The 26,488-nt window shown below is 38.5% G+C and overlaps 2 protein-coding genes across 3 annotated transcripts in view; one reads left to right on the top strand and one right to left on the bottom strand.

The window, feature by feature from the left end:
- Positions 1-13,945, bottom strand: part of LOC144634270 (adenylate cyclase type 10-like) — a 28,170-nt gene extending 14,225 nt beyond the window's left edge. The window contains exons 1-17 of one of the 2 annotated variants that reach the window (XM_078493179.1): positions 13,834-13,945; positions 13,036-13,188; positions 11,905-12,012; positions 11,752-11,790; positions 11,022-11,377; positions 10,600-10,888; positions 9,911-9,996; positions 9,393-9,546; positions 8,824-8,855; positions 8,181-8,299; positions 8,006-8,082; positions 6,624-6,813; positions 5,632-5,672; positions 2,286-2,454; positions 1,794-1,986; positions 1,013-1,099; positions 452-653 (exon numbers count right to left, since the gene is read on the bottom strand). In XM_078493179.1, the coding sequence (XP_078349305.1) occupies positions 452-653; positions 1,013-1,099; positions 1,794-1,986; positions 2,286-2,454; positions 5,632-5,672; positions 6,624-6,813; positions 8,006-8,082; positions 8,181-8,299; positions 8,824-8,855; positions 9,393-9,546; positions 9,911-9,996; positions 10,600-10,888; positions 11,022-11,377; positions 11,752-11,790; positions 11,905-12,012; positions 13,036-13,188; positions 13,834-13,879 (2,341 nt within the window). In that variant the 5' untranslated portion in view covers positions 13,880-13,945. The remainder of the gene's footprint in view (positions 1-451; positions 654-1,012; positions 1,100-1,793; positions 1,987-2,285; positions 2,455-5,631; positions 5,673-6,623; positions 6,814-8,005; positions 8,083-8,180; positions 8,300-8,823; positions 8,856-9,392; positions 9,547-9,910; positions 9,997-10,599; positions 10,889-11,021; positions 11,378-11,751; positions 11,791-11,904; positions 12,013-13,035; positions 13,189-13,833) is intronic. The other variant, XM_078493181.1, reaches the window with a different exon arrangement.
- Positions 13,946-17,465: 3,520 nt separating this feature from the next.
- On the top strand, positions 17,466-26,342 carry LOC144634253 (fumarate hydratase, mitochondrial-like). Its single transcript, XM_078493156.1, has 8 exons — positions 17,466-17,651; positions 18,666-18,788; positions 20,790-20,900; positions 21,354-21,530; positions 22,509-22,664; positions 23,680-23,888; positions 24,139-24,326; positions 25,564-26,342. Exons 1-8 carry the CDS (start codon positions 17,544-17,546, stop codon positions 25,986-25,988), a joined length of 1,497 nt encoding a protein of 498 aa, XP_078349282.1. The 5' UTR covers positions 17,466-17,543; the 3' UTR covers positions 25,989-26,342.
- The last annotated feature ends 146 nt before the right edge of the window (positions 26,343-26,488 follow it).

Genomic DNA, 26,488 nt, shown 5'->3' with positions numbered 1-26,488 from the left:
TCATTCCCATAGTTGACGCGGTTACATGCATACTTAAAATTGTTTGATCCCAAACCCATATAAAAACCTATGTTGTTACAAAAACGTTGTAATTACGTTGTTTGGTGGTGGTAAACTTTATTTAAAACACGAGCCTGCCCCGTCAACTATAATCCTAAAAGAAAGAAGATGATTTCCACGTGTGGTTACAATAAGAAGATTATGGACATGTTGTGCCTCAAAAGAACCACGTGACCCAAAGTGACGTGGATCGACGTCATTCCTATTTAGCATCAACCGAACTAAAGCGTAATCGGGTTGGTTGGTAGAAGTAAATTTGTTTTTCAATAGAACATTTTACCAATAGAACAAGAACAAAAGTTAATCAACCCAAAGCTTAAGAGTACAGTCCAACCTGGCTAGCGTTACCATTTTATACGCAGCACAAGCGTCATCATAATGACAAACTGACCTAACTTGATTTTCTTGGTCGTTTCATGCCCAATAAGTCTGATGGCCGCCTCACATGGTGGGTTAGATGACGAGAAAGGCCTGAGCGATAGCACCAAGATGGCGTGAGAATCGGCAGAGAGATCTTCAAGAAAATCCCAAGATTCCTGATCTATAAACTGTGCGTTATCCACAGTAAACAGACAGGGCCGATTAACTGCAAACTGAAAAAATAAAAATTACTTTATTTACGTGTCAGGAATTTTTTTTTTTTTAAAAGGTTTAAAATAATAAAAAAAAAAAAAATTTAAAAAAAAAAAATATTTAAAAAAAAAATAAAATTTTTGAAAAACAAAAAAAAAGGTTAGCCACTAACAAGAGGAAGAAAAAACAAAAATTTTCGATCCAAAAGTCAAAAATCGAATTGTTTAGACAAATACCAACAAAATGTCATCCTGTAAAGACAAATTTAAGTCGCACCCGTCTAAATTATACTATAAATCACTTCCTGCCTAACTGCAAGTGATAAGTTTACAAACATATGGTTGGTAGCTATTAAGTTTAAACATTGCAAAAGACTCACCTGGTGAACAATATCAAAAAGAAGAGTGTGGAAATGCCCAGTGATTTGATCTGAATCCATATGAGCAAAGTCAGGATTCGGTGGAATCTGAATCAAAGAAAGAAAAGAAACCTTATTTAACAATGTATGGGCTGAGATTATTGGATATTTATTCGCATTTTTTTTTGACGAAACATGAGCAAACAGGTTCATTTCTCATGTTCTGTTTTTTTTGTACCTTATGTGTGTTTTATTGACTCGCTCGCCAATTTGGGGCGCACATTGCTTGGTATCACCTATTGCCGTAGAGCTTCGAAGCAAATAATTAATTAGCTTCGAAGCAAATAATTGATGAGTTAATATATTAGTTAGATAACTAAACGTATTTACAATAAATTTTCGATTGTGATTGGTTCTGCGCGCCCCTATGTGTCGCGTGTTTAGCACGTGATCATGTGGGTGTCCAATCACCCCTTTAACTTTTTCGCACAAAAGAGGTTCTAAAAGACTTTTCTTAACTTGAAATTTGCTATTTACTATTGCTACGAATTAATTAATTAATTAATTAAATGTTGTTCTCAAAAAGGTCTGACGTTTTAGAATACTACCTCACTGCTGACGAAATGCCTAGACAGTTCTTCAACCTTGAGAAATAGCTTGTAGGAATCTTTTCTAGTACTAACCGATAGCGTTCCCCATGTGTAGAAAACAAGGTTAATGCAAATATGTACAACTGATTACTATTCCTTGTGGAGTTGTATCAGATCTTCTAGGCAGAGATCAATCATTTCATTCTACTTACATGTGTGCCAAGCAGGTCATTCAACAAAAACATCTTTTCTCGTAGTTTGTGGTCAGTGATGTGCTCTATAAGAGCATGCTCCTTTTCTGATGCTGTTCGACATGTGTCCAGCTCCAGTAGGTTTGTTATGAGAGTCTGCACCACGTAATAGGGGGTGTGCGCATGCGCCATGTCAGCCTCCACGTAATCAACTCTGAAAGCCAATAAAATGAGTAGGTCCAGCTGAGGAGGGGAAGAAAAACGAACCTCTAATAAAAGGAACAACTAGACATGCGCGCTAGCATGGAAAGAAAACTTGATTTCTTGAAATACCTCTTTACTTATTCTTTTTGGTCACTTCTGATTGTAAGCCGTCTTAATAATTTCATTTAATTAATCCATTTCTGGTTTATTTGTTTTTATCTGCCCAATAGAACGCGAAAAACAAAAAACAACAACCAAGAAGAAACTGTTGATCCCATAATGCCGCACAGAAGCCCCTAGTTGTCTTACTTGAAATCTTCATCCTCTGCAGTATCCATAAGTGCTTCCAATACTCTGGTTTTACCGATTCCTCCTTCTCCTTCAATAACTACAACTCTCCTGTTCCCGCTCTTACGAGTATCGTCGCATTTAATGGCGTGTAGAAGTTCCCTCATGTCATCTATCTCTTTTCCTCGTCCTGTCAATTTCCAAACGAAGCATTTTTGTTACGTAAGCTCCTTGGTTATTTCAGCGCACTTTTGACTTTTCACGATTTAGAACACTGCTTTGAAATGTTATAAATCTAGTCTTCCTATTATCTTGTCAAAACAAAGTAGTAACTGAATTAATTGATAACAAATGTAAGAGTTTATGACGGTTGAGTAAGCAAAAATATTTGACGGAGAGCGGACCAAATTCGAATAGATTTCTTTACTCCTTTGTATATCGAAATCCGATGAAAGATTGCTATTCCGTTTCAGTTTTACAAACTGGTTGTTACCCATTGCGGGGCCAATTGTTGTGTCCAGTATACTTGCATGGCTATAAGGTTCTAGGCAGAGAGGAAAGCGAAATAGAGAAAACTTATTCGGGCGGTATTGTTCGAAGGACAAATGTCGGCAAGTTTGTTGGTAAGACATATATAAAATTATACGATATCGTAAACTTCAATAGTTGTAATGAGTTTCGCCTTAATTGTACACGTTAGTTGTTCAGTTCAAAGTCAATGCGTGCCCCTCCAAAGATTAGTTTCAATCCCAAGCATATTCAATTCCAGTAAGTATTCCAGTATGGTTTTAGCTCTTTACATAATAGCTGAAGATGTATCGCAAGCTAGCTCTGATTGGTCGGCATAACCATTGGGTGTTGTCAGGAGCCCATCAACTGGAGCCTTCATCTCCCATACTAACCCTTGGAGTCAACCCTTTCCCGTATTAATTTATTTTTAGAACTAATCTCCCGGGGTCTCTCGCGGGAGATTTCGCACCTCAGTCAATCATTTGTCGCATTCCGCTGTGGTTACGCAAGCTGTGTCATCTAAAACAATGGCGCAACGAGAAGGGAAGACTGCAGAATGTTGTTCCTTGTCGTCCTCTAAATTCAGTATTTCTTCGAAGGAAGACATCAAGTAATGCTATGACTAAAAAAACTGCGGGATTTTGTACAGGTCTGTCAAAAAAGTAAGAGCGATTGTTCGAATCGAAAGGCGGCGAGAACGATCTCGCAACTGTGAAATTACGAATATATTTTGAAAAGAGGATGGATAGGCGCAACAGATCGGTCAATATTATTTGCCGTGTAATTCTTCCGATAAGAAGGCAGCTTGATAAAAGCTTGATCGATTCTAATCGTTGTTGTGAACAATAAATTTTACTCAGGGTTGTAAACATTCACACCAAACGAACGTACTTTGGCCTGTACCAAGTCCCTACCAACACATTGCAAATCAAATTCTACAAGGCAATCAAAACTCTGAGTGACAATAATTCAGACAAGCGCTAGCTTGTGTACGCTTTAGGGTTGACAGGTTTGGTCCTTCGTGGCGAAGGCACTGGACAAACATTAGAATAAAAATCTAAACAGCCGTCCCGGCTAAACGACTCGTTCGGCTTTAGAATTCTCCAGATAGTACAGGCATAGAGTTCTCTTTGGAAACATACAAAGCGAAAGAAATGTACGGGGATTAAAATAAGCGGATCACAAGGTCTCTAACCGAAGAAAGATGTAACATTCAGGCAGTCAGGGGCACCCAACGGAATATTTCGTTAAAATATCTGTTCGGAAGACGATTTGAGATCTAAAAATTTTCGGAACATTCATTGTAAATTTTTTTTGCTTGCCTGCCTTTCCTAGGATTTTCGAATATCTAAAAAATGGTACAATTGTTCATTTTTAACGGATTTTTACTCTAAAAGGTCACCTAGAATTTTCGGGAGCCTTTCTCTGGCTGGAATTTTTTCGAAAAGGTAAGTTTTGATCCCTATAACTTTCGGATCACTAGACTTTCAGCTAGGAAATCCGAACAGATAAAAATTTTTTAGGGGATAAAAATATGCCTTTATCTACTGTTTAAATACTAAAATACGTTCAACGGTGCTATCTTTAAGTGGTTTTGAACTATATTCTCGATGGGTGCCCCTGAGGCAGTTGGCCTGTACGGGTATAATTTTAAAATTGTAAGATGCGCAATATCTCACCTCTGCAACAGCGACTCAACGATCTCTGCTATAATTCCAGTTGCTGAACTTTAGAAGAAACAAACACATATCATTTTCCTGAGGTTTTATTCGAAGCATGATGATCTTATATTGGCTGGATCTTGGAGCATACGGATAGTCAAAATTTTCATCGAAGTCATCACGTTTATACTGTTCGTCGCCGTATCAAAGAACACGCGTTCGCCACAGCTCGGCCCATATTAAATTATTTCTGCTTTCGTTCGGGAATAGATCTTACAAATCCAGCGTCAAATCTCACAGTACTGTTTACGTCTAACACTGCATGTAATAAGTCCGTGCAAACCAGAAATCGGTAAGATTCAAACAAGCAACTGAAGCAATTACATATTTCCGATCAACGCCATGACTAAACTGACTTCATTTTCATGGACAAAAAAGTGGTTTATTAATTAACTTTTAGTCGTTTAATATTCATTCACGAGTAAACCAGGCTCTCTCGGCTGTAAAATCAAGAAAGAAGCAAAAATTATAAAGGAAAACGGACAGGGAATGTGCGTACGACATTGGCCGCCATTTTTTTTTTTACATCGTCGCCCTAGCTGCGCTGCATGTGGTCTGACCACAGGAGCAATGTTTTCGCGGGAAATGTGTTTCTAAAAATAAAAATATACGGGAAAGGGTTGACTCAAGGGTACAGTACGTATGGAGGCTCCAGTTGATGGGCTCCTGGTGTTGTAGAAAAAAGTCTCGTGCATAGACGTTTTACAAAAGAAAAGTGATGTTCACAAGAGACTCGAAACGTTTGTAAATCACTCGCTCTCTAACTCAAGAGCCTTTCTCTTGTCTGTCTAACACGTGGTTTAATTAATGAAAAACTAAAAATTGTCCATCACTGCGCGCTCTGAGACGAGATTGGTTAACATTCTAGCATAGAAAAGTTAAAAAAAACCTTGCGCTTTTATGTCTTAATTCTTAAAAAAAAAACGTTATTTCTTCGCTTTGATGGATTAATGGAAACATTCATGAATGTTTTGGAAACTCGAATACTGTGGAACATTCAACTCATCTGTAGAGTTTTTTCTCCATAAACTTCCAGCTGTGTCTGAACCATCTCTGTGGATCCACGCAAAACGTTTTCTTTTTTATTTCTTAAACCATCATAATTTAATGTAAAACTTCCCTAAAAAAATACTTACCGAGAATGGGATATTCATACTCCTCTTCTTCAACCTCTCGGCTGTAGAAATGAACAGATTAAGGGCGTTATTGAAATCGTTCTTTCAAACAATTCTAGCAATCAGAAATCAGTCGGGGGAACAAGTGCCAGTTGATGGCGATATCACTTCTCCGAGAAGTGACTGAGCCCGCAGTTTTCGTCCCAGAAGTTGCCAAGCAGCATGACGTATTTATACGCGCGACGGCTTTCGGAATACTTGTGAGCAGGGGGGGGGGAAGAAACGAGGTCTGGGACCGAGTAGCGATGCTCTCACAACTTGCAAAGCGATCAATTCACGATGAAGTCAGCGGTTTTTGGACGATGATGCAACAGGCAATCTTTTCCCGCGAAATGAAAGCTGCTATGCCGTGGAATCACTTATTATAAAGGGGTTCAAATTCTCTTAACTAAAAATCTGAAAGCAGCGTGTTTATCCGAAAATTTCGTCATCGTCGTGTAGTTTTAAGAACGCAGAATTTTGTGATGCCGTGCTATTTTTCAGTGCTGAAATGCAAATGTTTGTACCACGATTTTCAACTGGCCCACATGGGGATTGTAAATGAAGTAAAACAAAGAAAGACCAAGTCAACAAACAACCTCGAAACAATAGAGCAAGAACAATAGCTCCGACCAGCGCGGGAATATTCGATCGCCACGTTTTCATTACCATTCCCGTGAGCGCTCGCGCTAGTTTTTGATTAGATAAAATAATTTGGAAACTCTTTGAGTGCTTCAACGAAGATTTGTCAAAACTGGCACTTATTCCCCCGACTGAAATAACTCTTCAACGAATGGTTCTCACTGAGCACAAGCACAAGCATAAGCACATCAGAACAACGAACACAGTCATTTTTCTTATGTGTCCTAACGAGGAATAAGCATATGCTCATCCCAAGAATGATTTGGTTTTCTCGTGCTTATGTTTTTATTTTCAGTGATAACCAGCCTTTCAAGCCGTCAGACGTGACTCACTCATGATGTTTATTGTATTCCCGCACTGTTCCAGGTTCGGCGATACCTTTCAGCTTTACAAAAGGCAAAATGACGAAATCCTCTTTCTTTAATTTCGATTTTCCTGATTTGTAAGTGTCGTCATCACACGATAGAACCCCGGGGTAGTTAACCATCAGTCGGGCCGCCATGTTCACTTTTCGGCCGATAACTGTTACAAAATGTACAGAACAGAAACGTTAAGGGAATTTTAGCGTAAAAATAAAAGTAACAATTTACACTGTTCATAACACATCAAATTTGCAAAGCGAAATAATCGAATATCTGGCCGTTTTCTTGTTCTAAGATTTCTAACTTGCAATTGAGGCTAACGCAAGGAAATCTTTTCAATAGCCTCCTTTGCAAAACTAGGCCCAAACTTAATCTTGGTACTACACAAATTGCCTAGTAATTCCAAGCACAAACAACCCAAAGAACTACAAAAGAACACATTCTGTACTGTCAGTTAAGGGATGTTAATAGATCTACCCATGATTTTCTGTTTAGAAACACTAACTTTAGAGTATAGGCTAGTGACCAATGTTTCAAGAGAGGTATTGGTACAGACACATCAACAGGTTTTCAAAAACATAATAATTCTAACAAATAGAACTAGTAAAAACAAAGTGCGCTTTTAGACACTATTAGGCACTAATTCCATGTCTTCCATTGTTTTTTTTAGTTTTGACTATTGGGCACTTACTGTTAGATATTGTTTCACGGGTTAAATAAAAACACTATAGTACAAAGTATTTTTAGCGTATTGCTGGTTTTCACTGTCGCGCAATCAAAAAATAAATTCGAAACCATTCAACTACAGAAGTTATGAATTTCAAATATTATAGACGATAAATAGATAAACAATTTTTCCAAGTTTCAGGTCCTTGCGGTGTACCGTTCGCGAGTATTTTCCGAACCTTTCCATGCAAATTTATAAAGCTTAGTATAGAGATTCCATAACTGTGTCCTTCCGAGGGACACAAATATGGCCGCCGAGATGTCAGAGAAACCATCTGGAACTCAATTCTGTTTACAACAGCGGCAATCTTTGGCTCATGAGCTAGTACAGTTTCACATAAACACCACTTATTATATCTGAAATGTTCAATCTGCTGAAAATGGAAAGGAAAGGCTTTTTTCAAACAAAACAGCTTTGTCACGGCACTCAGCTTGATGTCATACGACGGAGAACTCAAATATTCAAAATGCTCTGTTTAAAAAACGAATGGCACTATCGATCTGGAAATTTGCAAAAAGATATATTTTTAGTTTATCTTACGTCTAATGACAACGAAAATTTAGTAGGCCTAGTGAATTTTGATTTCAGAATTTTATGACGTAACATGAAAACCAAGAATACGTACCTGTATATTCGTGTCGGTCTCGGTGTCCTACAACGCCACAGAAAGCACGGCCAGTTGTAACACCTATTGACTCGTTACTAAAACACAATGAGAATGGTTTTCAGTCTAAAAATGCTGAAATTGCAATCAGGAACAGACGTATATAAAAAAAATTAACAATGTTATAAGCACGCACGTGATATCCATAATCTGATGAAGAGAATCCAGAATTCTGTGTCCAGCCTTAAGAGCACGTGCTGGGTCATCCTCGTGCTTATCGCCCGGTAAACCAAATATCACTATGAACGTGCAGCCCTGCCGTGAAGATATAGCAAGGATCAAAATAACAATCAGTCTGATACCATACCTTTTTTGATCAGTTTGTTGATATAACATAGTGCGTATTAGTTATTCTAAACCCTACAGGCATCTAAACAGCCAATAGGAACTTCAATTTTGTTTGAAGGTAGTTAACAGAATTCCTGTATCAACAGTTAATTTCTCCTTACATCATATCAGTATATTGTAAATCACACAGGTGAAGAGAATATCATTAACATGTCATGATTTACCACCAAATTGTCAGAACTTTGACGATTGTTTATTATAAGGATTACCTAAGCATAATTTATAAAACTACTTTTAATTTATTTTCAATTTTGAATGCTATTGTAGTGTCCCCAATACTCAGACACCCAAATAAAGTTCATTCATTCATTCATTCCTAATTTTTTTAAAAGAAATGTATGACATTTAGTAAACAGAAGACATATTTACACGGTTTATTTTGGAGTTCTGACATGAAAGAGCTAAATATTAAAAAAAGCAATTCTTCTCACCTTGTCGAAGGAAAAGACTTTGTTCAAGTTTCCTGCCATTTAAAAAATGAGAGAAAGCACAAAAAGTAAGGTAACATAAACTCTATCACAGATCTAGAAGCACGGTAATAATTAATTAGTTAACAATCTTTAAAACTATTTAAGGTCATTGCCCCGAAATAGAACTGAACATGGATTTTCAACCAAACTTTGCCTAATTGTTGATTACCTTAAGGGGACTTAATTGTTGATTACCTTAAGGGGACTTTTTAAAACTTTAAAAAGTTTTAAATAAAAAAGTGGGGTCCTCATAATAATAATTCCATAATTATTTCCTTGCGCTTACTGTCAAGGTACACCTTTCCAGTGATTTTCAAACATAGAAATTGAACTGTTTTTATTTTACAGAAAGACCTTGATCGCTACACCCAAAATCTGAGAAAAAAATTGATAGGTCACCATACTCGTTTACGAGAAAGCGACAAAAAGCCGCCATTTTGTTTATGTGCTCGCGCGCGCTAATTACGCGTAACATTCTGCGCAGTAAGGATGCGCAATGAACTGGCTGTCATCGTTTTTGTATATATTACCTCTAAGTCTCCTGGTACATTCGTAAATGACCTCGAAAGCCTTCTGAAGCGCCCAAGAATGAGAATTTCCTTTTATGGGCAGCACCATATTTATAAACAGCACGGAGACCTGGCGCATTTCTGATAACCATTCAAGGTCCTGACCATGATCAATCTACAACACAAACAAATAGGTCAGTGGTATGATTCATGAAATATAGTTATTTTACGTGTGATAACGTGAAGTAGGACCGTGGTGGTTAAAAGTTGATTTTGATTAGAAGTTTTCAAATCTGTTGAATGTTTATTTTCATTTGTTTCAGATTATGATAATGAATATAAGACAAAGGAAATTAACCATCAAACAGAAAAGAAGCATTCCACACCAAAAAAATTAAAACTATAACGGTCTTTCGCGAACACAACAGAGGCGTGTGTTGTGAGGTCGGTTAGCTTGGCCCTCTTCTCTAGTCCTAAGCTAGTGTTAAGCTAGTGTCCTAAGCTAGTGTTAATAGGAGTTCAAGCTTGACTAAAGTTACCTTTGAAAGGACAGGTTTTGGGACATAAGCACGAAGATCCTCAATATCCTGATCATTAAGCTTACTGTAAATGTCAGTACGATGATCTGCAAACAAAAACCAACGCAGGTTAAATATTATTAACCCGAATGCGTAAAAGAGAAGTGTTTATAAATAAATGAAAGTGATACAAATGAATAAGATAATGTATATAAATAAATTAATGAAAATGTCAAATACACACTTTTTATAATGAAAAAAGGAATGAAGTACGCGAATCTAATCTTTGCTGATGTTAGTATCTACATTTTGCCTCATTAGCATACGACTTTGCGCCGAGAAGACATCATGCTATCAACGAGTTGACTTCAAAAGCTTGAAGACCTTTTAAAACTTAGTAATTGGCGTAATATTGAAGGAGATATTTGTTTGAAAAAAAAACTGCAAAATTGGTGTGTGGAAAAAGTGCTAATAAACCCATTGATTCTTTGTAAAATTTTAAATTTTCGAACCCAAACCAGACAAAAGCAATTTAAAACATCGGGCTTCAATTTCTAATCGTGCCAAGTCCTTTCAATATTCAGAGTTGTTCTTCTTCCAGCTCGATCCGAAACTAAAGCGTTTATGCTAATGAAACAAATATTGTAAACAAAAATTTATCTACAGAAAGGAGAAAAACATAAACGAGCCTGATCGCTTATGTGACTCACCTGGGTCATGAAAACTCTCGCTTTTCAACAGATTTCCAGTGATTTTACATATCTGCTCTTTCTGCTCCGACTGACCCCTCTTGCGGTAGATTCTCGGAAGCTTCAGTTGAGGATAATAACGTGATAGCAGTGTACCAACATGAGGGGCAAATATTCTTTTAGCCACTGACGGTGTTGATACGAGAGCAGCTCCTGTGGATACCAAGCCAGACATCAGGGCCAACTGAACTCCTGTTGGGTGTACTGTGGTGACCGTGGAAGACTCTTCTTCAACTCTCGCCCCGGCTACCTGTAAAAAACAAATGCAGGAACAACTTTTTCCATTAAAAAATTCAATCAGTTTATCATATTCAAAGTACGTTCAGAGCCACCTTAAATTTTCAAAACTTTAGGCTAGATGGTTGTTTTACCAGTTAGCTTACCCTGTAATGCAATCCGTCATCCAAGAGTTCAAACAAAAACAACGACTGGTCAGAAGTTTTAAAAGCCACACGTGACAAAATTATTGCCCCAGGCTCCGCCCACTTCTCCGCTGCATTCACATCGTCAACCGCTGACCCTGCGAGATCGAAGTGCTTGCTCTCCGCGACACCCACATGCGTGATTTGCATTTTGCCGACCGACAAGGCGATCTTGACTCCAAGAAGGACGCCGACATCTGTCATGTAGTTATCACACTCCTCTTGAATAGCTATACTGCAAATGATGGCTTTGTTGATCAAAAGAGTCAAATCTTCAGTGGTATCCTCGGACTTCCATAAGGCAAGCAGTGCGTCTCCTGTAAAAAAATAGCATATAGCTTATAGCAACCAAGAACCCCTAAACAAGAATATGGAGATACCCATTGACCTTTGAATTAGCGACTGTACGTTTCATCATCAGTTAATTGTTTAGTCAAACCTTTAAAGCAAAGCAGATTCGTTGGTTAAATAGATCATCTATCTGACGGATAGATAGCTATAGATGATTGGTCGGTTGGTTGGTAGGTTGGTCGGTTGGTTGGTTGGTTGGTTCGTTTGTTCGTTCGTTCGTTCGTTCGTTCGTTCGTTCGTTAGGTGATTCATCGTTTATCTATTTCCCCGCACTTAAAATAATTATTAACTATGCTTCGTAATTTACCAATTCAACTGTTTATGTAAAGTTGCTCCGTACCTGCAAATTTCAAGACATCGCCTCCATGTTTCAATATATCTGAAAAGAGAAGAGTTCATTATTACATTAGAGTACAATAATGGGCATAATGTAATGTTATGCCGGCCAAAGGAATGTTTTGATCACAGTTTCCTTGGTTACTAATTCACCTACCTTCGACTATTTTTCCCAGGTAAGTGTTAAGGGTGGCAGTTAGTTTGTCAGTGCCACACGATTCTTCTGAAGCCTTTAAACTGTAAGTCTCACACAGAGGGGTGAAGCCTGCAAACAATACAATACAATAGTAAGTCACTGAAGTGTGAAATGAAACTGTGCATTTTTATTGCTGCCGTTTTATAAGTTGAGAAATCACACGCGACAAAATTCACTTTTAGAATCATAGTAGCGAAAAATGTTAAAATAATTAGAGAGCTGATTATGATTTGTTTTTATTTTGAAAAAGACAAGAAACTAAAAATGCGTGGGATGGAGGGGTGGGGGCGAATTTCCGTGACTTCTCTACAACTGAGACTTGTGAGTGATTTTTACAGTTGGTAGTCGGAGAGACAAGTACCGCTAATAACACTTTTTCTTTTACTTTCCGCAAAATGTCCCTACGTCTCATATATAGGAAAATATAGACGGCAAACTGATCCTGACGGCTAAAGCGGTCAAAAATAAACAAAGTGGATAAAAAGAAAAAAACTAGAATATATAGAAAAAACTTTGCCCAAAGTTTTTTCTATATATTCTAGTTTTTTTCTTTTTATCCACTTTGTTTATTTTTGACCGCTTTAGCCGTCAGGATCAGTTTCCCGTCTATATTTTCCGTTTTAACTAAGTTACTGATCCAGGTCTTCAATAGATCCGGCACCACTCATCGGTTTGTCGCTGTGATATTGCAGTATCTTATTATATTTGTCTCATATATAGGGCGGTAGCAGAACAAGATAGGGCATGGCAAATTTAGTCACCGCGCCGGCAGCTGATCATTGTATTAAAAGCCGCACCGTTTACAGACTTTTGAATGACTGCCGGGTGGCGCAACTTTTGCCTGCTACTCAACCGTACAAACATCTTCAGCTGAAACGTCAGTGTTCAAAAGGAGATATCTCGTTCAGTATGAAACGTTTTCCTCGCACTGATTGTCGCAGTTACTAAAAAACACATGCACAGTGAATGTCAATAATTCGTATCTTATAGTATTGTAACAAATTGATGCTAATGAGAGCTCAAAGAACGCCGACATACACAAAACTTGCACTATACTTGATCAGTACTGCAATTTTAATGGTTTCACCTTACCAGAAATATCAGCAAACATGCACACGCCCACCACGTGCTTGACACGAGGCATTGCCTTCTTGTGATCGCAGTTAATTACAATATCCGGGACATGTGTTAGTAACTGACGTAATGCACTAGAGTCGCTAGGCTCCAGGCCACCACTTTTCTGATCTGCAAGAGCAGAAGACTGCTTGTTATTAAATATTTAAATAAAAAGAGAGAAAAAAAGCAAGCACAAAATTCTGTGTCTTTTAAGATCATATTTTTAACACTGTCATTTTTATAAATTAATCATATTCTCGAGCTATTATTAATTATATATAACCGACAAATAAATTTAGTTGATGTAGAGTCAGTGCGAGTACAAAATGGAAAGAACAGCCCAGGCTCAACGCCATACTCCCCTTGTTATGTACAATTTTTGTTCAATCTAAAAAAGGTTCCTCAATCGTGGCCGGTTAGCATTTCAGATTGGTAGGTTGATCCCTGCCTTATCGGCCAGTATGGACCGCGCGAGGACCGCTACAGCAAGAAAGCCGGCAGCAGTATCACAAAAGCAACAGTTCTCTGGAAAATCTGAAGCGTTAACTTTACGAAGGAGAGGTGACTGCTAAAAAAGAAGCCGGACGCCTTGTATGTAACCTTTTTGAAGAAATATACCAGTTTTGTTTTCTGCTGATAACAATGTCCGCATAACAAGCTGCTTTTGAAATTTTTAAATCCAAACGGCGCAAAAAAAAATTAAAAGAACAGTTACACTTTAGACGCGACCGATAAAAAAAATGAACTCGCTTAAATAACATACTTTGGTCTTACCTGATTTTCTTCGTGGAGAAGCTGTCTGCATCTCTTCGTTGCTCATTTTCGGTGTCGTTGTAACATCTAAAGAGGCAACAACTGAAATGCAAGGAGAGTTGTGTTTTTTCAGTTGCTATGACACGTGTCAAGTCATAATCCGTTGAGGATGACGCACGCCAAGTTTCTGAGGCACGCGCGTCTGGCACGCGTACAATCTGAGGACGGCGCGCTCAGATTCGTCCAACTGTGGTGGCTAATGATGCCCTTGGGCTTCGTTTTAAGACAACGTTAACAATGTAACATTGTTGCGGAAGCAAATGTTTCCCAGTTTACCCACGCGGGAAATATATGTTGCGGAAACAAATTTTGCTTCACGGTTAATGGTAACAATGTTTCCTAGTTTAGCCAGGCCTTCAAAGTGAAATTAATTTCTTACTTCGAGGTTCTTATTGCGCATTTAAACGCAAAAATGATGTTAAATACAGAAATTCACAGTTAAAATAAAAGAGTTAAAATATTAAACTATCAAAAACTCTAACTATACTGAATGCATCAGTCAATTAAAACCCCGCCCCCCCGACCCCCGGGACTTACGGGGAATTTAACATTTGCCAAGTGTTTAAACCCGGCGGCTTATTTCCCCGTCCTAGGGACCAAGACGTCTGTTAAAAGCCCCGCATAGCGGGGACATCCGAATTAAATATAGAAACGTCAACTAAAGAGCGACTTTCAGGAAAAACCGGGCAAAAATCTTGATTTCGTTTCAGAAGTTGAAAAGTATATTTCTTTCATTTATTGTCCTCAAAGGTAGGAAAGAAACCTGACGGAGTTTGTTTCCGCTAAAAGCCTTTTAAAAATCGTTTTTCGTAGTCAGAGACACAAATTTGTCAAATTTCAATCCCGAAATTATCTATTACGAACACATGAACCTGTCGGAAGACCCATAATATTGGGGTGTGATTGCCATACAGAACCAACCTTATCCTCTCTTGACAGAACGTATTTCAGCTTTTGTCGACCAACTACTTAAGCCGATAGCACAAAAACAAGCTTCAGGTGACAAACTTTTATAACTTTATTGAGAAGATTACACTTCCTAAACAGCCTAAAAAGCCTTCCATGTCTCATTTTGCCGCTGACGCCCCCTGCTAATTCCAGAGAAAGAGTCCATTAACACTTTATGCGAAGCATACAGTGTTAATGAGAACCCTTTCGTACCTAACAGGTTTTAATTTTTAAGAGAGATGCTCAGTCTGACCTTTTAAGAAAGCTCGTTCCAATTCATTGGAAACGATTATCTTTAAACCCATCGAACGGCCATGGGCACGAAAATCCCCGTAGCTTCTGCTAACATCTTCATGGGACACAAGAAGAGATAAAATAGAAGAGTTCTTCTTATAATTAAGGCAAAGAAACAAAAAAGAAAATTTAATAACGCGAAAGAGGAGGTAACATTTCAAAATGAAAGAAATGCGTTCTTCACAGTTTCAGCCTGTGATACCACCCTGATAAAATAATGCTTTTTCTAGAATTCTAGGACGGTATTGCGAAATTGTGCCTAAAATGATGGAAATTATGGGTCATAAGGGTGGTCCTTCTTAACTACAGATCTAGAGCAGTTGCTAAGGAATTGCTCAAGATGGTTTTTGGTGGCAAGTTATTTTGGAGTGTTCAGCAATGCTTAGCGGTGAATATTGGGTGGAGAGGACAACTGCATTGAAAAAAATTGATATTGCGCGCGCGTAACTAGTGCCAGTCCCAAACCGCGCGCTAGAATTTAAAATCCCTAAAACTTTTGAGAAAAAAGTAAATAAAGTTCCGATTTTTTTCAAAGAATTAGAGATAACAGATCCTTCTTCATAATCCTTCTTATGGAATTACTATTTACATGTAAGAATGTGACGCTACTGAAGAAAGTTTGAAAATACAAGTCTTTATTACTACTTTATTACTTGATTTAAATAATTATAAGCCCTTTCAGTTTTAGGGTTTTTCCTATTCCGGTCACGTAACTTGTCAAATATGGCGGTGATTTGAAACTCTTGAAGGACTCGTCAATTGAACGAAGTTGTGCAAAAATCTTGTCTTTAAAAGGTTTGGTTTCCAAAAAATGACCGTCGGAAATCTTTCTTAGCAACAAATTGGTAGTTAAGAAGGACCCCCCTTAACTAATCAAAGTCTCTTCGAGATGTCGACGTTTTTGCATGAAGTATGAGTCGAAGGTTTATCCTGTGCATTGTTCTTCGAACTTATCATTACAGTTTCTTTGTAGTTTAGTTTAACAATTTCCTATCTTCGCGGAGGAAATGCAGCCATATAATTTTGTCAAAAATGGCTCGTCCGCGCCGGGTATTTATACACATATTTCTTAACATTACACAAATAAACAGTGCAAATTTCACCGAGATCTGACAATTCTATACTTTAAAATTGCAAGGACCTTTCGAGGCAGTCGATTACGGCAGCGAAATTAGCAAATGAAACAGCAAAATATGCGTTCGACGCTTTGTTTTTGCGACGCCATATATAATATATTTGAATTGTTATAGCCGGGTAGACCGCTGTTCAATGTGTTCAAGGCCGTATCGTGATTGCTCCACGAAAAAGCACAAAAAAAAAATACGGATATTTCCGACTACTGTCGGAGAAAACATTGCGCATATAATTGGGGCGTAAACAAATCGTTACACTCAAGCTGCGTTTTGTCTAGGCTCTACGAGGGTCGGATATCAAGACCCAGGATTAAACAAAAGCCATATATACAGTGAATGCTTTCGAATTATATTTGAAGATGAAATACGAAAGAATTTTGCTGTCTTTGACTGAAATTCCACTCGAACTGCGTAGATACGATCGCATGTTGTAAAGCCGATTCATGCAACATTGCTGTCATTCCCTGTCAACGCGAGGTCACGTCCCTAACGACCTAGGCTGATGACGAAATAGAGTTGCGCTTACATGTAGCGACCAAATTTGGCCTAATTTTTAACCGCTCCTAAGCTAAAAGAAGCCCCCATCTCTTGCATTTGTTTTAACTTCAATAATATCTTTGAAAAGAGCGAGTTTTTTGGTATGGTTTATTTTTGACGTTTGTAATTTTTAAACGATGTAAGTGGTAGTGATTATTTATTCGTGTTTTAGTTACGCAATCCATTGTTTGTGCGACGCTTTTTATAGATCGCCTTTCAGACACACGTGCGTTGAGCAGTAAGAAAGCTGACATGTCACTTTTAAAATGTGACAAGTCACGTTTTTTTCACGAGATCGCAAGTGATCACCCACAGCGGAAAGTAATCCCTTGAGAAATTAAAACAGTCCCTTGATAAATTAAAAAAGTACCTTGAGAGTTTACAAATATGTGGTTCCAAATTTTGTCCACTATAAACCCCTATTCTACGTTTTTAGCGTCGAAAAAATAACGGGAATTGTTGAAATTCGCGTTATTTCGTGAGATAGCCATTTTTAAAAAGGGATTTTGACTAAATTGGGCCAACTCGACGAAAAACAAGCAAATAGAGAGAAAAATTAAAGAAAAATAGAATTTTCAGGAATCGATCTTTCCTACAAGGACCTACTGCAAGTAATAAATCGTGTCACCTCGCACGTCTTCGCACTTCTTGCGGACGGGAAGAATATGCTCCCGCGCTACAGGCCGCTGGTCATTAGCAGCCATTTTGAAAACCTCCACCAGATACCAGGCGCGAATACATTAAAATTCCCCTCGGAGCATGGCTTACAGGTTTTGTTCAGTGTTACGAACGTTCAGCAAAAATCCTCGAATATTCCTCCACCAGCAGAAGCTTTATTTCAGCCCTGTGACATTTGCACGAACCATGGTAGGTTATTAGAATTTTAGAAACTGCGAACGCGCGAAATCAACAAGATTCTTCTCTTCTGCAGTTTTCAGCGGTCCTGTATGGTGTCAGCCTTAGGATCGCTGGTAAATTAAATTCGTAAAAATAAGGAAACCTGTCCCAGATTACTTATTAGCCAACGTGTTGCCGCCTCCGAGGGAAAACGGATTGGCTCTCCAAAAATGTTGGCTCGATACGAAAATTAATTTGGAAGACAAAATCAAATCTGTGGAAAATGTTATACCTGCGATCGCCAACGAGCGGCTTTTTGCCGCGGGCTTTTTTGCTTGATAGCTGAAATAAAGTCACAAACTGTTTGTTCTTTTGTTGATATTACGAAAATAACGACTGGGTAAGCTATTCAGTAATTATTTTTATAATAATTTTTTCATATCTTATTATAACCCCCTTTCCCCAGGATAGCGGCACTGAATTGGAAGAATTATGCTTATTGTTGTAATTCCATGATATCAACATATTCAATATATCCCAGGAAAATTAAGTTTACAAAATATTAATAATGGTAATTCCTGCAGACATGCAAGGATTTTTTCCACTTGGTTTTTCTGAAAAGGTCTGCCCCTCCCACAGTCCCAGGCCACACTCCCAGCATCGGTGCCCAGAGAACAGGCCAGGTTATTCTTGTGGGGTAAACCCAACAGTTAACCAGCATGACCCTACCCCCTCCCCCCTCCACTTCCTCCTCCTCCCACTAGGGGTTATTCCCATGTATAGGCTAGTTGGGTATGCCACTGTCATGGCTATGGTTTTCAAACAACAGTCTGGGATAAGGTAGCGATATTTGGTGTGTAGTCTAGACTAGGGTGGATAATGCAGCTGAACATGGTCTGAAAATGAAGTCATGAAATCCAACAATGTAACTTGAAAAATTTTAACGGCGTCATGAAAGAGTAAGAAGAGTTGAAATAGATGATGAATAGTAATGTGTACAAGTGTGTCCAGACAGCTTAAAGGAAACTTTGTCTCTACCAACAGGCCACACGTATTGAGACTGACAGTTTTGGAGAAATAGCAGTACCAGCTGAAAAATACTATGGAGCCCAAACTGCGAGATCAAAACTGAATTTTCCTATTGGTGATGAGAGTGAACACATGCCAGTAAGTTGATACTTGTACTTGATGTCTTATTTATTTATTTAATATTTGTTTAACAATTCTTTATACACGGTAAAAACATCAGGTGATTCTAGTAAGTTATAATAAAAATTAATATAAAATAAACTATTAATTAACAGTCCATGCATAGACACACAATGTCCAACTCTAGATACAAAAACGCATATGAACTTCAAATTTCAACAGTCTTAATTGTTAACCCTCGGACGTACAAGCCCTCACACCCCCACCTCATACAAGGGGGGGGGGGGTGGATGGAACCCCTCCCCGGGTTTTCGTTATGGCGTGCGTTATTTTGAACTGAGAGAACCCTGGTACTCTCGATGACATATTTTATTGGCTGTGACGTCTTGGCCGCCATCTTGGATCCCCTCTTGATTTCCTTTCTTGAGTCAGAAAACGGAAATTGAGCAATCACGGCTACGGAATGTAAATAATCTTCACTTACGGAAATGAGGAAAAGGTGGGCAGACTGCTTGTTGTGGCAACGTCATGGCCGCGGCACCACGGACACTGGTTGACATATCAATCCGCAGGATGAATGAACAGCTACTGAAAGTTTCAGCATTGTAGAGTAAATCGTTTTTTCAAAATTTGGGAAAACCTTATGGGGGGGGGGGTTGGCATCCACCCCCCCCCCCCCTTGTACGTCCGAGGGTTAACAAAGTTGTGTCACATCTTAGATTTACAGTGCAAAGCAAATAAGAGATCTGTTTAGATCCAAAGTAATGGTTAGCGCCTTGGACTCTGCATCAAGAGGTTTTGGTTTCGAGCCCTGGCTGGGGTCGCTGTGTTGTGTTCTTGGGCAAGACACTATATTTTCATAGTGCCTCTCTCCACCCAGGTTTATAAATGGATACCAGCAAAATAATACTGGGGGGTAATCCTACGAAGGACTAGCATCCTATCCAGGGAGGAGTAGAAATATTCCTTTGCCACTTAAACCTGGATAAGCTCCGGCAGCATTGCCACTTGGCCTCAAGGCTTTCCTTAAGATCTAATAATATTTCTCGTGTATTGATGGGAACTAACCCCCAAAATAAGATGTCCTGGCAAAAAATTTGCACTCAATTACTTAAACAGACTTGCCACCTCTTGTGCACCCAAACCTTCATTAACTATGTCCTTTTTAATGAGCATCTTCCCAGGCCAGATGTCTTCATGATTGAAGTACAATTGAATCCCAATAAACTCAAATCTTTAATAACTAGAACCTCCCACTAACTCAAACCTTTTTCAATTTTTCGTCAGGACATTAATTTTTTACAAATTTTACCCTGGGTATTTTGAACCCCCAATAACTCGAAGCCTTTATGATTCCCCTGAAGGTTTGAGTTTTTGGGATTTAATTTTATCACGTATTCTAACTAAAGTCAGACTGTCTTCTCATCACATGATCTCTTGATTAAATTTGGCCCAAATCAAACATAACTTTTACTCCAAGGGGGGGGGGGGTACTCCCAGGGCTATATAGATATGTGCCGCCCGATAGGGTATGGTTTTTGAGGTTCTCAGTCCTTAAATAGGGTATCATTTTTGTTCCTTTTGGCAATGTGTTCCCGGTGTGATCCTTTGATAAGGTACCTAAATTTTATCAGCTAAAATAAACGCCCAGCTAAACGTAAAAAGGCATCCGTTCAAGTGTTAGTAAAGCAATTTTGATTTCATAAAGATTTGTGTTTTGCCGTGCGCATTTTCATGTAGCCGTTATTTGCGTCGTCATGGAACGCTTCTCCTTCCCTTGAATAGGGTGTCATTTTTCAGTTTTGGGCCTTAAAAAGGGTATCAATTTTCACTTTCTGTATCCTTAAATAGGGTCATGGTTTAAGAACCTTCGCCGCACACCCGTATCCGAAATTTATGGGAGTACCCCCCCCCCCATTGGCTTGATTGTTGTCGTATCAATTGATTGATGGGCAGTGAAAAACATAATCATTACACAAAGTTAGTTTTTGAACTTCAGAATTTGCATGTTATCAACAGGCTCCAGTGATCCGTGCATTTGGTTTCCTGAAGAAAGCAGCGGCTGAGGTCAACAAGGAGTTTGGTTTGGATGAAAGTGTTGCTAATAACATCATGAAAGCAGCAGACGAGGTGATTAATAGCAAAGTAAATCTTCCCCAATTTGAATCATTGTGACTTTGGTATGGTCCATTTCCATTATTTGATGTTTTCCTACCTTAGTTAACTTCTGGTACATGTACATGTATTACATGTGCTAAGGCACATTAATTTGACAAATTACTATCAACTTGATGCCAAACAAGAATGTGAGAGCAAGCAGAGTAATCCAGCTGAAAGTGACTTGATTTCAACAAGTTTCCAGTACTCACTCTACTGTCATAATTTTGTGAGAATCTACAGCATTTTACATTTTTATTATAAGTTTTACTTTGCACCCTAAACAAAATGGTATTCTGGAATCCATGAACAACATGGCCATTATCAGGTCATCATCTTGTCTTTGTAATCTTAAGTACTAATAAATTGTTTTGAGGATGCCTCAATTGAGTGACGTACAACAGCATAACATGGTTTCATGTTCAGGTGATATCTGGGAAGCTTAAGGACCACTTTCCACTTGTGGTGTGGCAAACAGGCTCTGGTACACAGTCCAACATGAATGTAAACGAGGTGATCAGTAATCGCGCTATTGAGCTGATGGGCGGCCAGATGGGATCAAAGAAACCTGTACACCCCAATGACCATGTCAACAAAAGCCAGGTTTGAAATACCAAGTTACAATATAAAGAACATGATGTTATTTATTTCCTTGGTTCATAAAACTAACAACTAGGCTGAAGAAACAAATGTTTCTACCATATTCATATTCTCACTTATGGACTGGAACTAGCCTGCAATGGGCTGTCATGTTATTTGCATTTGAAGATTCCCCGCATTAGCCTCCATTGCAAGCTAGATCCAGTCTACTCCGAGAATGTGATTATGGTCTCATTTTCTATTGAACCTCCCACTCAAATAAGCCCACTCTTAAATCCCCCCCCCCCCCCCCGCATGTTTCCTCCCTTTCCTCACTACCAAAACAATACTGATGACAGCCTGAGACTGTTTATTTACTGGGGCATTTGTTCCATACCAATCCAGACACATATTTACTAATAACATTCACAAGCTTTTGGGGAAACATTACCAGTACTTGTACTATAAAGGATTTGCAGTAAATCATGAAAAGAAAACTACATTGATCAAAGTACTGTACAAGAAATAAGTGGTGAACTACTAAACCCCTAGGGAACATCCCATGTTGCAATCTGGGTACAAGTTACAAAATGTACAGACTGATACACTGTTTTACAACATACCTTGATCTCAAGTGTGTTGATATGTATGTACAATTAAATTGTGATTATTTTTAAGTTTATCTTTGGTTTTTTACTATATATGTATAATCTGCAACAAAAATTTTTGAACCAAAGATAAATTTAAACTACAACATATATACAGCTGTATGACGGATTGTGTCACTGTGCGTGGTTACAACAAAAGGAAATAAAAATCAAACTGTTTTGAAAAAAATTAAAACAATTGAAAGATAATTATTTAAACCACAACATACCATATACCGGTATATCACTAAAATTAATTAAAGACATTTAGTAGCATCACTTACATGTAAAGTGATGTACATTTGGAGTTCAAATTACCTTGAAATTCTTATTAACATGGTGTTTTTGATTACAGAGTTCTAATGACACATTCCCAACAGCAATGCACATAGCAGCGGCAATGGAGGTCCATGAACGTCTGTTACCAGGCCTGAGAAAACTTCATGGAGCACTTCAGGCAAAGAGCAATGAGTTTAAAGACCTTGTTAAGATTGGCAGAACTCACACTCAGGTGCAGATAAGAGTTTTCACTTAAAGCTGATTTCCAGTCCGTACTGCGCAGACTCGGGGTTTGTTTACGTTTTTGTTTTGAATTCGTTGAAACGTTACACTTCGGTGACAGCATACATGAAGTTTTTAGTCCGCCATTACAGTTCGCTTCGTTCAAGAACTTCCGATGAGCTGAAACGTCGGTTTGAAATAGCGTCAAGGTTCTTCTACTTGTTATTATTTGTTCTGCAAGGATATCTTGCGTTAATAATGAAGAAACAGGTAAGTTTGTCACGTAATTTTTAGTTTTGCTTTGTTTGTGAGGCTCACATAAACATTGCAGCCGAGATTGCGCAGTACGGACTGTAATTCATCTTTAAAGGATCATTAAATTTTTGGTGACTCATGATAATAAGTTCATTTCAGATCTATCCATAGTGGTATTAGATCAGGGGTTCCACTGATATAATTTTTTGAAACCAATTGATGTCAGAGCATCATGATAATGATCCTACAGAAAAGACTTTGACAATACTGAGCATGAAGATATTTGCTTTTATGAATTTGTTTGTTTCTGAATGCAGAACTTTAAATTAATTTAAATATTGCAACAAAAGCTGAAAAGCACTTGAGCCTCCACTGTTCAATATAATTATACTGAGGGCTCAAAGAAAAAAAAAATTGAATTCCAGCTTGCCCTTCAGACAAGCAATTCTTGCAAACTTTGTTTGCCCAGGGAAGTCATGTGCTTACCTGCCTGGTATGCAGTTATATTACCTTTCTGTTTAAAAATCATTTAAGATGGCAGACTGCTTGACCCGTTGCCTGTCAGGCAAGTGAGCTTGAAAAGTTCTTGCCCTGCATGAAAATATACATGCTGGGACAACTGGACAGGGCATTTTTTGAGCCCAACCAATGATGTGAACACATTTGGTCATTATTTTGTATTAGTGCAGGCCTCCCGACGTTTGGCTGAAATTGAGTTAACAGAGGAGTAATTATTAATTACTGTCTTTTGCCTGTTTATCCCATAACAGGATGCTACACCTATCACTCTAGGCCAAGAGTTTAGTGGTTATGTACAACAGATAGAGTATGGCATTGCAAGAGTGGAAGGAACCCTGGGGAGAGTGTATGAGCTGGCTATTGGTGGAACAGCTGTAGGTACAGGACTTAACACAAGGATAGGATTCGCCGAGAAAATGGCAGCCAAGATTGCTGAGTACACAAAATTGCCATTTACCAGGTAGGAGAGGCGCTTTTAGTATAGAACAAGTCTTGTCTACAGAATACTGGAAACATTTGTTAGCAATTTTCATAATCATGATTGCCTTGCAGATGGGATTGCCAATAGCTGTATTAAAAAGTGTCAGAATACTTTAAGTAATTTAGTGATTCTCAGAATTTTTGAGATAAAATTAACTTTGTCAGCACATTGTATGTACAATGCCAAAAATTAATGAAGAATGTAAATTCTTCCATTTTGTTTCTTTCAGTGCACCCAATAAGTTTGAAGCCCTTGCAGCTCATGATGCTATGGTTGAGCTTCATGGAGCCTTGAATGTGATTGCATGTAGCTTGATGAAGATTGCCAATGATATCAGGTTTCTGGGCTCAGGTCCTCGCTGTGGACTGGGTGAGCTCATGCTTCCTGAGAATGAGCCTGGTAGCAGCATCATGCCAGGTACAGATATGATGTTCAATTACATGTAGAACTGGGTTTTTTAGGTAATCTCAAGCAAATGATAAATATTATTACTATCCAGCCTCAGGTTTGATCTGCAATTTGACCATTCTCTGTGTTACATAACTGTCTTTGGTGACTGATGTTTAAACAAACCTCAGTCACCAAAGACAGTCCAAGTTATAAGTTTTAATTACCGTCACCCAGGTAGATGATCACACTGGACGCACTACATGATTGATGGTACTTTAATTAACAATTAATTGATTGATTAATGTTACACCGCTTCTTATAAAACCGTGAACACTTAAAATCTGGAGCTTTCTTTTAACCAATCACATGCGGACTTCCCGACGGGTTTCCCGGATTTGTTCTCCTCAAGAACACTATGTTCCTTCCTTTTTGGCATTCACTCTCCACTGAGATAGGTTTGAGTGATTTTTTTTATAGAAAGGAGCGCCCCGCTCGACCCCCGCCATTTAAAAATGTAGTCGATCTGAGTAGTCGCCTGGCTCATTGTACTGGTAGCTGCATTTCCGGTTTTATCTCACCCCAACTATTGTAGCAGACCTAAACACTGATAGAGGAGGTTTGTTTCACAGCGAAACGATAGCGGGAGGAAAAGCGAAAAGGCGGGGTGTTACTTTCCATCACCTTTCTCTGGCCTTTCAGTGTCTCACGTCTTCTAGGGGTCGATTGTCCCTTTCCCGGATAAGCAATTTTATTTTATTTCGGTTTTCGTGTTTACTCTTTGTCTGTGTCTAATCTCATCACTAACATGTCGATGTGCTGGGTCCTTTTTTCTTTCTCCCTAACCATGTCTGGTGGCCTCGTCGAAATGTCTGCAGCGTGTTCCAAGTCTCCGGCGGCCATTTACTATTTGTGGTTTCTGCGGTCTGGTTCTGCGTGGGCTAAACAAATCCAGACATATTTTTTAGTGTTCACCTTTTATAAGAAGGAGTGTAAATCGTGATCTATAGGCCATCAAACAAACTTTGAAATACTTAGCAAGTGTAATGAGTGTATTGGTGTGTACTTGTACTCCTTCATTATAGTCGATTAGACCTTGCAAGAGATACTGGAGATAAGTGCAAGCAGTAATAGGTTATCTGTAGTGTCTGATGCCCTAAACACTCACTGACTCAACATATAATATGTGCTTTGCTAAGGTGTGGTAATTTGGATAACATATTGTGTACACTGCAACTACATGTACTATTCTTTTTTTATCTTTTAGGGAAGGTCAATCCAACACAGTGTGAAGCCATCACTATGGTTGCAGCTCAAGTTATCGGCAATCAAACAGCAGTGTCTGTTGGTGGAAGCAATGGCCATTTTGAACTGAACGTGTTCAAGCCAATGATGATCAGGAATGTTCTTCAATCAACACGGCTGATTGGAGATGCTTGTGTGGCATTCACTGATAACTGTGTGGTGGGAATCGAAGCTAATGTGGAGAGAATCAATAAGCTGCGGGATGAGTCACTCATGTTGGTGACAGCATTAAACCCTCATATTGGCTACGACAATGCAGCAAAGATCGCTAAGAAAGCGCACAAAGAAGGCACAACACTGAAAGAAGCTGCTATTAGTTTGGGATTGTTAACAGAAGAACAGTTTGCTCAGTGGGTGAAACCAGAGGACATGTTAGGGCCAAAGTGAAGAATGACTTGAACATTACATGCAACACATAAAGGCTTTAAGATTTTAAATACTACTGACTGGTTTTAGACAGAATTTGTGCAAGTTCTGCATTGTATTTTGCCATTTATAGGACAGATTTGGTACTGTACTGTGGAAAGTCTAGGATTTTTCATTAAAATAAATATCCCTCATAACTGAGCATATAGCTGCCCTTCAAGTGAACAAAATGTTTGGGTGATTACCAGCATGCGGTACTTTGACTGGGCATGTTGTATCAAAGTCTGAAAAGTTCTTACACTGTGGTAAGTCTTGAGCAATATTACTGGTAATGTTGGCACTGAGTTTGTTAAAATAAATTCAATTAAACTTCAATGGTTTGTCACCAGATATTTTTATGCCACTTGTATATTATTTGGGCTGTAACACTGTCTGTACTTGGTCCTATTACAAGCAGTTATATACTCGTGCTACACACTTCTGTTTAGTAGAATTTTTTATCCCTTAACATCTTCATCTCT

Source organism: Oculina patagonica, chromosome 13 (genome assembly GCF_052425735.1).
Source record: "Oculina patagonica isolate OP01 chromosome 13, crgOcupat, whole genome shotgun sequence".
Classification (NCBI taxonomy): domain Eukaryota; kingdom Metazoa; phylum Cnidaria; class Anthozoa; order Scleractinia; family Oculinidae; genus Oculina; species Oculina patagonica.
The sequence above is the reverse complement of the archived record's forward strand: the minus strand, read 5'-3'. Positions and strand labels throughout refer to the sequence as shown.